The 16,268-nt window shown below is 38.1% G+C and overlaps 1 protein-coding gene across 1 annotated transcript; it reads right to left on the bottom strand.

The window, feature by feature from the left end:
* On the bottom strand, window positions 1–11,921 carry LOC134802316 (uncharacterized). Its single transcript, XM_063774908.1, has 2 exons — window positions 11,822–11,921; window positions 1–3,240 (listed from the first exon to the last, which is right to left on the bottom strand). The coding sequence occupies exon 2, from the start codon at window positions 3,232–3,234 to the stop codon at window positions 82–84; it is 3,153 nt and encodes a 1,050-aa protein (XP_063630978.1). The 5' UTR covers window positions 3,235–3,240; window positions 11,822–11,921; the 3' UTR covers window positions 1–81.
* Between the last annotated feature and the right edge of the window lie 4,347 nt (window positions 11,922–16,268).

Raw genomic sequence — 16,268 nt, 5'->3', positions numbered from 1 at the left:
TTAATAAGACACGTCAAGATCGCGTATTCTTTTTCTAATGCTAAAAAAACGAACTATATTTTATTTTATTATTAATTGCTCTTAAATCTTATTCTTCTTTGGACTGGCCAACATTCTAGATAAAATGGCCCTTGACGATGGTTTAGCACCTGATTCTCGATGATTAGCTTCAAATTCTACTTCATCATCACTATCACTATCATCAATTATTTCAATGACAATATCATCATTATCATTCGACTCGTTTGCATTTTCATTTGCATCATTAGTTGTATTAGAATTTATTTCATTTTCAATTTGATTTTCATTTGTTTCAATCAATTTATCTTTATCATTAATATCCTGACCTTGATTATCGTCACTTGTTTCTCCATGTTCCGTTGATTCACTCTTTGCGTCTAGCAAATCTTCATTATTCATGTTTTCATCAGGTATATAAGTCATGCTGTTGCCGCATACCTCAAGTCTCAGAAGTTGTATATCGTGTTTTAAATTACTTCCCATTCCTTCACTAAACTCGTCCAAAATATCTTGAAGTTCAAAATTATTGGTATATTCATCTTCTTGTTTCTGTACATGAACTTCTACACGAACATCAAAGGAAGATACAGGGGCTAAGCGGCTGTGGCAGGAGTCAGTGTCGCTATTCCACGGCTCCACTGTACCTCCTCCGTTGGTTACTCTATCATTTACGTCACCTTGAGGGGTAATATCAGAGTTATAACCTTCAACATTAGACTCTACATTATTTCGCTCTTGTGACACTTCTTCAGTCATCTGATTCTCTTCATCGTTTACGTCAGTTTGAGGGACAACTTCTCCTGAATGACCTGTAACGTTAGATTCTACACTACTTGGTTCTTCGGCTCTCTGATTCTCTTCACATTGCGAACCATCTGCGCTCTGATTGTGAGTGGCTGCATGAGCCTCAAACTCTGAATATATGATCGATTTTCTACAATAATCACAAAAGGCACTGACCACAGTATTTCCAATAATTGTTATCTCTTTCCCACTATTCCTCTGCTGTGATTCTATGTTATCTCGGGAAGTTTCCTTAGAAATTGAGGTCTTTTGGATGTTTTGCAAAGCTCTGTTTATAACTTCATCCTCCATAGAGTTGAAAGTAACTGTTCTAAAAAAATCGGGTCCATAATCTTTATGGTCTTTCTCATGTTCCGTCAGAGCTACGGAAGTGAAGAAGTATATATCGCAATCCGAGCAAAAGTGGCCTGGAGTCTGATTGTCCATACAAATATTATTATGACAGTGCCCTTCAACTTCTTTCGGACGAATGTACAGCTCACATTTGCCGCATTTATACAGAGGTATTCCTGAAGCCATTTCCGAGTTCATTTTAACCCGTCTCGTGTGCTGATAAGTACTGGAAGACTTAATTCTGTCCGCGTGAGTTTCGGACAAACCTTCAAACATGTCAGACCAATTGTCCAGCAATTTAGAAGGATGGAACTTTACTATTTTGTACTCATTATTGTTAAGATGGTTCGACGAGTGGTCAGCGAAGCACTGGGCTTCGAAGGAGAATTGGCAGACGGAACAGGTCCGTGGTATGGGCCTGTAGCCAGGAAAGTGGTGGAGCTGAGCGTGCTCGATGGAAGCATCGCACGTGGTCGCGGCTACTCCGCATTCCGCGCATTGATATATGATCAGTCCAGACACATTTTGCTCTCTCTCCCCTGCTTTCGAATCAAGTTCAGCTTTAGGTCCAGATTTGCGTTTGCTTTCAGAGTTTCCTGGGCGAGATGTGCTTTGGAACGATGAAGCTCTCCGCTGGGGCTTGGCCTTCGTAGTGCTCGTGGGCAAATCAGCCAAATGCGCCCCATTGTCAGCTCTAAACATGCACCGAAGATTGTCAAGCCTTTTCAACGCATCCTGATCAACTTTATGTCCTTTCAAGTAATGTCTATCCAGGCTTACGCCGGCGCCCGAAAAATCAGCCTCACACAATCTACAAGTGTTCAGCGTATATTTATTCTCCGCCTTTTCTTTTTGACTTATAAACCACGGGGCCTGACCACATTTGGTGTCAATATCAGTACGCACTAGCACGTTTCCGTTGTTAAAAAGAATTTGCTCAGGATTATCAATGATGTGTACATTCCCGTAGTGTTTATAAATGCCTACAATGTTTTTGCTGCACAAACAGCATGGATACTTCTCATGTTTTGTCTTGTTTCCTGTTTTAGGAGCATGAATTTCGCTTTTATGTTTATTTAAAAGCGCTTCCGTGGCATACACTTGATCGCATTCTTGACAAGGAAATCTCAGTTCGAGTTCGCTCGCTCCGTCATTTCTTTTAGAGTTAACTTTGCTGCCACGCTCATCTTCATTCCCTGCAATGGACACTTTCTTTTTAATTGGAGTTCTTATATCAGACTGCCTGCGTTTTGGGGGCTGCGATGCAGGCAAATCGATCAAATGAGCCCCCTTCTCTGCCCTGAATACGTGTTTAAGGTTCTCTAACATATTCGGGTCAACCATATGAGTCATCTCATAATGGGTTTCCAAAAACTCTCGATTATTAAACACAGTTTCCGCTTCGCACAAGCGGCAGGTGACGTCAGTGTATCGACTCATTTTGTTTTCTTTTTCTTTTAAAAACCATGGAGCCTTCCCTTTGTCTGGGTTTATTGAAGAATGGACCAGCACGTTCCCGTTCTCAAACATAATTTGTTCGGGATATTCTATACGATGTGTCGAGATATAATGCTCATAAATTCTGACGCATTCTTTGTCGCAAAAATCGCACTTAGATCTCGGAGACTTTGTTTTTTCTGCAGAGTTATTATGCTTTTTCAAATGTGTTTCAAGTGCCGCTTGAGAAGCGCCCATGTAATCACACTCTTCGCATTCAAAGACTTCAGTCTCCACGAGCCTTCTACGTTTAACCGGGTGGTGTTTTTCAACGTGTCTTTTCAAATTTCCTTTGCTGACGTAAGTTAGAGGACAAAGTTCACATCGATATGTATTCTCTCCTTTTTCCTGAGTTTTGTGTTTCCCATTTAGTTTTTCTGAGGCATGATTGCTGGATGTCCCTGGTTGGTCGGTATGCTCGAATTGGACGCTGGAGAGGAGCATCTGAATGGCGTCTGTGGGGGGGTCAGGTAAGTTGGCCAGTTGGGACAAGCCCTGGACCATACCGAAGGCGTCCATTAAGACATGTCCCGCGACGGAGCCTTTGGCGCACGGCTCCACTTCCATCGACGCACCCATCTTGAGCTGTGGACAAACGAGACATCACATTATAAAACGAATGAAGATCCTTCATCTCTTTTCATTCTCTCATTGTTGAGGATTATGACCACATGTGATGAGTTTCCAGCTAGTAAGGTCAGAATACTTGTGTGCCGCGGTGCACGCTATCGCCAAAAGCACACTTCATCAGGCCGTCTTATAGATACTCTACCCTAAGCATATATAAAGGGGCCCACTGATTACCAGTTCGCCGGACGATATCAGCCTGTCAGTTAACCCCTGGAGCGCCCCAGTATGGAACTCCTATACTAGTTACCAGCACACGTGTCTGTTTAGGGCGCTCCACGGGTTAAACGCAAAATTTGACAGCTCCGAAGAAGGGGCCCACCTTAATGCGTAAAGTAAAGTATCAAGAGATTTAAATAATCTTAATTGTAAATGTGGATAATTTATTCGCACAGATATTAGTTTTGTCACTGAACGGCAACTAAATTGCACGTCCATGGTTGGTTAAGGCTTGGAGCAGTTGGAGCTGACCCCGCTTGCCTCTGGACCGTGCGAGGTAAGGGTGTTAATGGGGGCTTTCCGAAAAAATGGCACCGTTTACTTTTCTTCTAAAATCCATCAACTTTTGGGTTATTTAGACTCAGAATCACGAGTACTATTGAATGAAAAGAAAAAAAGTTTCCCCAGTTTTTCATACAAATTTAGAGTGTCAGTTCTGTAACGGTCACTACAAAATGTAGGTATATGAAAATGCGTTACAAAACTGTAATTTTTTTTCTTCGTAAATCGATAGTCCTTGTGATTCTGAGTAGAAATAACCTAAAAGTTGATGGATTTTCGAAAAAAAGTAAATGGTATACTTTTAATGACTCTTAAGTGAAAATGCCCTAAGGGGTTGTGCACAAATCACGCGAGGTGTTTTCGGCTACTTTTTGATCCCCCCTCCCCCTCGGTGATATTTGGTGAGGTTTTTGGCTACCCCTCTCCCCCCACACAACCTCACGTGTATTTTTTTGAATTTTTTTAATTTGACCTAATTTTAAGATAAATAATATTGTATATAGAAAATCTTGTTTATTTTCTATTTTCGTTAAATAGACTCGCTATTTTGAAGTGCAGTGTGAAGATTTATGTTTAACGAAACCAAGAAAAAGTATCTACTCATGTAGTAGGTTTTTTTTTTCTTAGTTTCGTTCACTGTAGAAAAATACACGTGAGGTTTCCTTATACAACCCCTTCCCCAACGTGATCTATCGTGATTTTTTCGTGACCCCCCCTCCCCCTATCGAACCTCGCGTGATTTGCGCACAAGCCCTAATACATAATAATCAAGTGTTAAAAACTGGACCCATTGGAAAATTATGTATAATAAACATACAATATTTACCGTAATCCCTAGATATGTAACTGGTAGGTTTAGTTTTATTATAAACTGGTTAACTTTGTTTCATCATCATCATCTCAGCCATAAGACGTCCACTGCTGAACATAGGCCTCCCCCTTGGACCTCCATACGTGCCGGTTGGAAGCGACCCGCATCCAGCGTCTTCCGGCGACCTTAACAAGATCGTCTGTCCATCTTGTGGGTGGACGTCCCCTACGCTGCGCTTGCTAGTCCGTGGTCTCCACTCGAGCACTTTTCGACCCCATCGGCCATCTTCTCTGCGTGCAATGTGGCCTGCCCATTGCCACTTCAGCTTGCTAATCCGGTGGGCTATGTCGGTGACTTTAGTTCGTCTACGGATCTCCTCATTTCTGATTCGATCACGTAGAGAAACTCCGAGCATAGCCCTCTCCACTACTTTACTAACTTTGTTTAGTAATATTTAATTCCAATTCCTTGGTCAGAGGCTCGCGCTTTCTTTAGAGAATTGGGGCGTCGTTTGCGCGAGAGGGGCTGCGATCCTCGCTCTGGGTCGTATCTGGTTCAGCAGGTTTCCATTGCAGTTCAGCGGGGGAACGCAGCGGGAATAATGGGGACCTTTGACCCAGGTACGATTCAGGGTGGTTTATTCTAGATCTTATTACAATAATTATTTTTATTTTTGACTAATTGGTGTATTGTGCTGTATTTATTTGTAGTTTTAGTATATTCCTTGTTCGTATTAAGTTAGAACAACACACCAAGCCACATTCTAATAACATAGAATCCCGTCCTCAAACTGATAAGCAGCACTTGATGGTTTCAAGGACAGCTATTTATATTGACTCCTACTTCCTGTCCTATAGATAAGAGCCCACAATACTTATTTGTAGACACAATGTTATACATTTATAGGGACCGTGCGCGTTGGAGGGTCTGCCATCTTGTTTGAATCGGAAACATAAACATGTACATTGCCAAAGCAAGTGAATCTCTCGTATCTCGTCGAGAATGGAAATTGCTGCCCACATTGTGGTAAAAAGAAGACTAGCTCGCACTTACTAGCAGAATGTTGTATGTATGCCCCACCGCGATATAATACATTCGGCAGAGACACACTGAAAGAAAACGAACTAAAGGATATCGAACTTAAAGATAATAAAGATGTCCTTCTGTTCTGCAGGAAAACAAGAATATTTGAGGAGAATAGTATGGGAACGCCTGCTTCCGGCCGGGCGTCCCTACACTACTTACATCTACCGTTCTCGTACGTTTTCTAATGCATAGTATGTTCTGTCATCTTGTGGGCTACGTAGGAAGCATAAGCTACACATTTACGCCTAGCGCCAAAAATCTGATGGCACCTATGCTGCCCCCTATAGTTCAACACGCTACCTATATCTATTCGGGTAATTCAGAATCACTTTTGAGTGTCGGATGATTTCAATCAACAAAGATGTGTTGAACCCACTTGGGAAATGCACCTGTGTGTTTATAAATATAAAACTGTTACTTTACCTTTTATGATATGGTCCAAACCTCGACATCCTAAATTTTTTTTTAAATTCCTCACGTCGTGGGCTATCAGAATATACCCCACCCCATGTATGTTAGCTGATTGTTCGTAGTATTTTTAAAAGGTGAATGGAAAAATCGTCAAAAATCGATGACGTAATTTATGGACAGCCCCCAAGCATCATTTTGCTTAACTTATTCATTATCTTAACTATGTCGCGGCGGTTTGTTATCTACAAAGGGTTCATTTTTACCTGCTCCAGTTGACTGTCATCATCAATAGGTACCTACTGTTATTTTATGGGGTCACTTCCCCATCGCTATTTCGTGTTATCAGTGCAAATACCACAAACAATTATTAGTAGGCATAAAAGCAAAGCCAAGCTTCACCCCGGAATTTCTTAACAAAGGTTAAAAAATTCATAACTCGAAAACTACGAAACATCGGCTAACATATGGGGTATATTCTGATAGCCCACGACGTGAGGTATCTAAAAAAAAATTTGACGTCGAGGTTTGGAACACCCTGTAGGAGGCAAACGAGTCATACATCATATCAATTTATGCTGTGGCCTGTGAGATATGATCTCTCAATATCTAAGCAAGCAATATCAAGCAACACAATCTTTTGTATAAGAATAATCTTGTTCAGATAAGATATTGACTGTTGTATTTGACCTATGTCTATTTTGCACCAATTGCACCTATTTCTATTTTGCAAAGTAACTACATACTTTGTTCAGATAAGATGTTGAATTTGACCTATTTCTATTTTGCACCAATTATGTTTCGTAAAAAAAAAATATCACAATCTTACACAAATACACGAATTGTGGGACCACAATAAGTTCAATAAGGCTTGTATAACAGGGGCGTATATACCCTAGGGCCATCCGGGCCATGGCCCGGGGCGCCAATCCGCCCCTGCCGCCCCTGGAAGATTGCATTTTGTTTTTCTTCCTTGACTTCTATAAGTTCGTTTTTTTTAGCATTAGAAAGAACTTGTAAGAAGGTAAGCGATCTTGACATGTCTTTTAATTGAAAAACGCTTTATAAAAATCAATAACTATTACTTTTGAAAGCAGAAGAATATAAAAGATCGTAATAGATTCATAATTGTTACATATTTGCCGTTACTTATTTTTAATATGTGTTTTTCAATTAAAAGACACATCAAGATTGTTTACCTTATTTAGGGGTCATCCATTAATTACGTCACACGAATTTCTAGGTTTTTTGACCCCTCCCCCCCCTTGTCACATTTGGTCACATTTGGCAAACCCCTCCCCCCTAGTGTGACGTCACATTTATTCTACGAAATCGCCAAATCGAATTAAGTAAGTACCTAAGTATTATTAATATTTTATCAAAATATTTTTGACGATATAAATATTAGTAATTTTATAACCCAAAACTGCTTAGGGAAGAAAATTAAAAGAATAAAAACGATTATCGTTTTAAAAACTTGTTATTTAAATGTACAGCGAATAAAATAATTTAAAAAAAAATTTCGGTTACTGATGAAGTTAAAGTGACGTCACAAAGTTTGTGTCTCCCCCCTCCCCCATGTCACAATATGTCACATTTTCTTGACCCCTCCCTCCCCCTAAACGTGTGACGTAATTAATGGATGACCCCTTATTTCTAATGCTAAATAAAAACTTTTTACAAAAAAAATTAAACCGACTTCAAAAAGGATGAAATAAAATATTATCCTTTTTTATGTCTATGCGTTACCAACTGATATGTTTGAAGTCGGTGCCAAGCCAAATTTTGAAGCATACCATGACTTTGGTGCGATTCGATAAGGATTTACCTACGTTGGATTGCCTTACACGACGACAATGAACGTACTTTCTGTAGGTACAGTCGACGTTAAAAATATGTTCACACTTTTCGCCTTATTACAAAGGAGTAAGGTGCAAAAGTGTAAACATATCATTGACGTCGACTGGACCTAAGAACACACCTCAGAACACACGATCAAACCTTCTTGGCGCAGTCCGTACCATGTTTGTCGGCACATTAGTGTAAATATAAATGCATTTTTTTGCCGTCGTATTTTTTAAAGAGCATTTCTTACTAATGCTCGAACAGTCTATAGCACGCAAGTGTGGGATTGGGACTGAGTTATTTCCCGTCCCTTATCCAGAGGACTACATTTCAAAATATAAAACAATTCAAGGAATTTACCTTCTTGCCAAATTTCACCTAAAGCGGTTCAGTTGTTTAGCCATGAAAAGGCGACAAAGAGGCAGACAGAATTCTTTACACATTTATAATAGTTATTAGAACAGTTCTAATGGGATTTATAGCCATAAAGCTGATTATTTTTGTCTGGTATTGTTACTACTTGGCTTGGCACCGACTTCAAACATATCAGTTGGTAACGCATAGACATAAAAAAGGATAATGTTTTATTTCATCCTTTTTGAAGTCGGTTTAATTTTTTTTGTAAAAAGTTTTTATTTTACCATTTTTAGTTTTAACGCATTGTTAAGAGCGCGACGCATGAATGAAAAACAAGATCATGTTTAACACTAAATTCGTGTACTTTAGTAAATATGTAAACAGGAATTTTCTCGAGTCCGTCTGGGAAATTATAATTCCTGTCAACTAAATCCATCCGCCCGCCCCGCCACTGACCCAATCCCTCAGCCCCCCGATCACTCAACCTCACAGCACATCAACCCCTGATCCAGGAACCCCTCGATCCTGAACCAGCAACCCTTCAACCATCATTCCCCGACCCCTTAATCCCTGACCCCTTAACTCCTAACCCTAACCCCCGATCAGTTGACATTGATATATTCGCTAGCATGTGTGTAACTTACTTCCTATGCATCTCGCTCGTACTAACCTTAGTGTGAGCGAGATGCATAAAAAGTTACATTTAGATGCATAAGACGTTAGCGAATATGTCAATGTCAAACTCGTGGTAAGGCTACAGTTGCAGTACATCAAATTGGTGGTTTTCGGAAGCAAATGCTCGAGTTACTTTAGAAAACCCCGAAATTACTTAACACGTGCCTTTAAAAATTGAGGAGTTCCCTCAATTCCTCATGGATTCCATCATCAGACCAGAACCAAAAATAATACGGAAACACCTTGGAGGTAACTTCTTCCAAACAAAAAAAGAATTACTCAAATCGGATCACAGGTGCCGGAGTAATCGCTGAACATACTTACATTTAAAGAAATCATCATCATTATCATCAAAATAATCATCATCATCAGGTCTACTTCATCAAATTGGTGGTTTTCGGGAGAAAATTCTCGAGTTGCTTAAGAAAACGCCGAAAACACCATGCATGTGCCTTTAAAAATTGAGGAGTTCCCTCAATTTCTCATGGATCCCATCATCAGAACAGAACCAAATTAAAACGGGACCAACTCTGAGGTAGCTCCTTTCAAACAAAAAATGAAAACAAAAATCGGACAAATCGGACTACGGATGTCGGAGTAATCGGTGAACGTACATAGAAAAAAAAAATAGCCACAACCGAATACAGAACCTCCTCCTTCTATGAAATTGAAGTCGGTTAAAAAAACGAACTATAGGGCGGCGAAACGTGTTGGCCCGAAGCGCAAAATTTCAAAATAACGCCACTGCTTGTATTGTGGGTATAGTGTGTAATCTAATATTGAAGGTGCTAACGACCGTTTACTACCGTGTTTTGCGATAAACCTAACAATTGTTTTTAACAAGCTTTTATTAGGTCGACCTGTATGTAACTAACTATGTAATGGAATCTAAGGTAACTAATTTAACCATCTTCGAAGGATCGTAGCGTCATGAAAATTGGCAGCTGTATGTAGTTCTGTACGGTTACCATCAGTTTGTCACTGACACAAACGCCGTCGAGAACGTAATTTACTTTCTATACATCTCGCTCGCACGCGCATATTAGTGCAAACGGGACGTATAGAAAGTAAATTACGTTCTCGACGGCGTTAATGTCAGTGACAAACTGATGGTAACCGTACTGATGACAATACATATGGTACTGTGGAACTGATCTGATGATGGAGACAGGAGGTGGCCATAGGAACTCTGTGATGAAACAACGCAACCTAATTGTGTTTGGGGTTTTTAGAATTGTCTCGATGAGTATTTGTTGTCTGTCGTAAGAAAAGTACAGTCAGCGATAAAAGCTTGTACCAAAAATTTAATTTTTGCCAAAAACTTATATATTTTTAGCTAACATAAAATTTTACTCTCCATTTTAACTGATCCTCCTGCAAGATATGTACTTATATCTTATCTTATCTAGATAGGGCAGTGGGTGACCAGTGTGTCGAGCAGTGAATTATCAATTAATAAATTTAAGAATTATGTAAAGCGTAAACTTATTTCTAAAGCTTATTATACCACACAAGACTACCTGAATGTTAAAACAATGTGGGATCCATAGTTTACAAATACTTACGTACATTTCATAAGTGCTTGTTGCTAGCCCTACATGAATAAAGTATATTTGAACTTGAACTTACATAAATGCACACATTCTCCCAATATGCTAGAGCCAAAATATCCAAGTCACGTACGCTGTGTTTTTTTTTTGATACAACAAAAGTTTCTTATGCCTTGCATATTTCTGCCTACAATATTGCAAAAATTAAGGATTTAAGTTCCTATGTATGTATGTTCACTGAAGCAATTGTAAACTGTGTAACTCGTAAATTCGCCAGTCTTTTGGCTCAGTGCCACAGTGAGTGTGTTTACAAACTACAACAGCTTAACCCTTAAATCAATACACACATGGAAGTTTGTGAGTTCATATTTCCTAAGCACTGCATGGTTGTAATAATTTTAGATTTTGGTAAGAAAAATAATGCAAAAATATAGTCAAAGGTAATGTCCAGTATTTTGATGTTGTTGAAATAAGGGTTAATATCTTAAAGATAGATTCAAGCAGAATCAAAAGGATCTTCATGCAAGAACAGTATGTAAGTTCTGCACTAACAAAGTACAGAATTGATCCTACAACACTATGTAAAGTTACTACTTTGTAACCTCACTGAGTTAAAATGAGAGTCCAAACAAGACAACACCAATACGTCATAAATTATAAACTGAAATAAATGTCATATACTAAGAAAAAGTGACCAAGGCCTCTAGTGCCCCAGGCTGGAATCGAACCAGCGTCTTCTGCTATCTGCTGTTAGGCACCTGCCGTGATAGCAGAGGACGCTGGTTCGATTCCAGCCTGGGGCACTAGAGGCCTTGGTCACTTTTTCTTAGTATATGACATTTATTTCAGTTTATGTTTTATATAGTAGTGTTTCTACTTGATAAAAACAAATTTAAAAAAAAATAATTTAATTTGTACAAATACTTTAGTACGTCATAAATTATTGATATAAGGTAAGTATGAAAATATCAACAAGTCAATGAACTAAATACGAATTAAAGCCAATAAGAACTGTTTTTAGTAGATCCGGCGTATAATTTGTATAATTCTACAAACAAATATTACCGTAAATATCGAACAATAATAGGAAGATGAGGAAATATATTTTCAGTTTAATCTAATGGTTGATTGCACGTCCCGCCACTCCCGAGTTCCACACAACAAATACAACAATGTTTGTGTTATCGGTGTTATCTGACAAGTTCAGACATGTGCACACACTTATTACTAACTACGCAATTCTATTCAACTATACCTTATTTTAGGTGTCTTAATGCTACAATACAGTAAAGCAAACTTTAGTTACCTTGGCTTATCTGGATACCGGTCACAACATAATATTTAGATGCATTTATTAGCAATTGCAATAGTTCGTAGAGCGATAACGTTTGATAACAACCAAAGTTTGCAACGAAATGACAGAATAGAATGACACAGTGACGTCATTGTGTCCAATATCTATGGCCGCTCACAATCCCAAGGGCCCAACGTTTTCTGTTCTCTTTCACGGCGCAGCAACTAGTATCATTTCTCTCTCCTCGCTCTTTTAAAAATGCCGTTTGTCAAAATAGGACAACCATACTGTTGACAAGATGGACTTCAAATCAAGTGTAGCCTTTTTTGATGCGCCCAGGCTGTGTATGTGTGCGTAAAAGCGTAAAGCCGCTTGGCACCACGACTTTTTGTCGCGCGATAATTTAGTCGCAGAAATGTAACGTATGTGTTTATATGGCAGTGCGCGCATATGCGACAAAAAAATCGCAGCGATTTTAAAATTGTGATTTGTCACATTTTTCCGCGACTGCTCGCGACGCGATTGTCGCAAAGTGAATTGCGGCATACGGAGTTGTATGTGTGTTAATCGTACACTCATGAAGTTATATTGTTTAAACTGGAGCGAGTTGTCACTTTTTTTGCCATACTAATTTGAACCTTATCACCGAGACAGAATGTTGTTCGTACCAGACTAGAGAAAACGGTCCACATGAGATAGAAAAACCCGAGCCCTGTGTCTCACTCGCACAAGTTGCCAATGTTAAAAAGATACCATTGTGGTAGAAAATATATCAATATACTACTGAAATTCATTACCTTCTTATACTATTTTAGTGCTATATTCCAATTACAGTTCTGATATCTTTTAAGTAATTTGTTAATTATTATGATGTTAATATTATTAACTGATCAAGCCAAGTATGTGCGCAACAAAAAAAACAGTAAATTGAATATGGTAGAAATTGTAGTAACTTTGAATATTAATTGGTATCCCCAACTTGATGACGATTAGGGTGACCATGATGTCGGTACGATTTGGATCGGTCTTACAAAATTGTTATTTCATACTTAATGTAAAAATAACTTTACCTAAATAGTATACTAATAAATAAATAAAGATATACTTACTTATTTCGGCATGTTTAATTATTCGGTTCACGTAATGAGAGCTACATAATTGCCAAAAATTAAATCCGCAGTCCTTGGACATTACAGACTCATATTTATACATAATATTTAATTACTGGAACGTTAATTCTAACTATTTATATTATATATGTAATCGATTCTATATAGGTTGGGCCGACATTTCCGTCAGTATACAAAAGCGGCAAATTTGAAAATTTTGTTTCAATTACAGATCTACGATGACGCTTACGCTTAAAGAATAGCTAAAGTATGCAAAAGGGAAGTCATCACGTATATGAACACACCATGAGTATGATATTGATAGTGATAGGTATTTTGTTAAATTATGAATTATGAAGAGCATAAATAGTGTAGAATGCCGGTTTACACAGTTAAATGTAAGTTTTTATTTCGTCGTGTGCTAATATTTTATCATTTTAGTCAATAATCAAGATAATTTCGTGTAAAAACATAAATTGTTACGCTACGCTAGGGCTTGACAAAATGACTAGTATCGATAACCAGTGGGCATAGTCATAATATAAATTTATTTGCGTTGCAAGTGTTGAAAGTAGGAATTAAATTCACAACAACACGATAAATTAAAACACGACCGAAGGCAGCGTTTTTAATCAATACGATTTGCGAATTACCAAGTACAACTACAACGTTTTACCCGACCCTGGATATCTGTCTCGCTCTCTCTTATAGCTGTCTTTGATAGAAATAAATAGAAATAGAAAATATTTATTTGGCGTACAAAAACATACCTACATTACGGTAAGTACAACATAAAGTTAACAATACAGTAAACATACACCAAATAGGATGCCGCTCAGCATAAGCAGTGTCTGTAAGACACTACGCTGGTTTTCACCCAATACGTACGATGGACGTACGGCGGACCACCTTCCTCACAATCAACCATAATCGCATTGATCGCGATCCAATACGCCCATCCCATCTGTAACAGCTTTTATAACGACTAAAAGCTTTATAACGACTAAATTAAGTAAGGTTGTGTGAAGCGTTTTACAGAAGAGAAAAAAAACTATATCCATCTCTTTTCTGGGGCAATTATACTAGCATAGGGAAAATACAGTATGATTCTCTCTGATTATGCACGAATGAGAAAAGATCCTGGCCAAACTATACATTCCATCTTATGCTAATATCCCACATTCATATGACTTATGGTCACCCTAATTAGAAAGAGATGGAGGGCTCAGGTTTGACCTCTCATGTGGACACACTTTTTGGCCAGTGTACACTATCCAGTTTACTCTCTACGTCCGTGCGTACACTAAACAAAAGCATGAAGTTATATTGTTTAAACTGGAGCGAGTTGTCACTTTTTTTGCCATACTAATTTGAACCTTATCACCGAGACAGAATGTTGTTCGTACCAGACTAGAGAAAACGGTCCACATGAGATAGAAAAACCCGAGCCCTGTGTCTCACTCGCACAAGTTGCCAATGTTAAAAAGATACCATTGTGGTAGAAATTATATCAATATACTGCTGAAATTCATTACCTTCTTATACTATTTTAGTGCTATATTCCAATTACAGTTCTGATATCTTTTAAGTAATTTGTTAATTATTATGATGTTAATATTATTAACTGATTAAGCCAAGTATGTGCGCAACAAAAAAAACAGTAAATTGAATATGGTAGAAATTGTAGTAACTTTGAATATTAATTGGTATCCCCAACTTGATGACGATTAGGGTGACCATGATGTCGGTACGATTTGGATCGGTCTTACAAAATTGTTATTTCATACTTAATGTAAAAATAACTTTACCTAAATAGTATAATAATAAGTAAATAAAGATATACTTACTTATTTCGGCATGTTTAATTATTCGGTTCACGTAATGAGAGCTACATAATTGCCAAAAATTAAATCCGCAGTCCTTGGACATTACAGACTCATATTTATACATAATATTTAATTACTGGAACGTTAATTCTAACTATTTATATTATATATGTAATCGATTCTATATAGGTTGGGCCGACATTTCCGTCAGTATACAAAAGCGGCAAATTTGAAAATTTTGTTTCAATTACAGATCTACGATGACGCTTACGCTTAAAGAATAGTTAAAGTATGCAAAAGGGAAGTCATCACGTATATGAACACACCATGAGTATGATATTGATAGTGATAGGTATTTTGTTCAATTATGAATTATGAAGAGCATAAATAGTGTAGAATGCCGGTTTACACAGTTAAATGTAAGTTTTTATTTCGTCGTGTGCTAATATTTTATCATTTTAGTCAATAATCAAGATAATTTCGTGTAAAAACATAAATTGTTACGCTACGCTAGGGCTTGACAAAATGACTAGTATCGATAACCAGTGGGCATAGTAATAATATAAATTTATTTGCGTTGCAAGTGTTGAAAGTAGGAATTAAATTCACAACAACACGATAAATTAAAACACGACCGAAGGCAGCGTTTTTAATCAATACGATTTGCGAATTACCAAGTACAACTACAACGTTTTACCCGACCCTGGATATCTGTCTCGCTCTCTCTTATAGCTGTCTTTGATAGAAATAAATAGAAATAGAAAATATTTATTTGGCGTACAAAAACATACCTACATTACGGTAAGTACAACATAAAGTTAACAATACAGTAAACATACACCAAATAGGATGCCGCTCAGCATAAGCAGTGTCTGTAAGACACTACGCTGGTTTTCACCCAATACGTACGATGGACGTACGGCGGACCACCTTCCTCACAATCAACCATAATCGCATTGATCGAGATCCAATACGCCCATCCCATCTGTAACAGCTTTTATAACGACTAAATTAAGTAAGGTTGTGTATAGCGTTTTACAGAAGAGAAAAAAAACTATATCCATCTCTTTTCTGGGGCAATTATACTAGCTTAGGGAAAATACAGTATGATTCTCTCTGATTATGCACGAATGAGAAAAGATCCTGGCCAAACTATACATTCCATCTTATGCTAATATCCCACATTCATATGACTTATGGTCACCCTAATTAGAAAGAGATGGAGGGCTCAGGTTTGACCTCTCATGTGGACACACTTTTTGGCCAGTGTACACTATCCAGTTTACTCTCTACGTCCGTGAGCGCAAGCGACATGCATGAACCCATAGAGAATTATAGTCACTACGTTTTTATGGAAAGAGACGTGGAATGTATGGGGCCCAATACATTTCACGACTCTTCTTTTTCCAAACAATCTACCACGAACTTAGAGGATATAACCAACGGAGACGCCATGTCTAAAATTTTCGGTACAAAATAGTCTGCCGTTTTTTGCGGGGGAGGGGCACATCAAATGTATAGGTA

The sequence above is a fragment of the Cydia splendana genome, chromosome 24, assembly GCF_910591565.1.
Source record: "Cydia splendana chromosome 24, ilCydSple1.2, whole genome shotgun sequence".
NCBI lineage: Eukaryota > Metazoa > Arthropoda > Insecta > Lepidoptera > Tortricidae > Cydia > Cydia splendana.
Note: the sequence above shows the minus strand (reverse complement) of the source record. Positions and strands in the feature narration are given on the sequence as shown.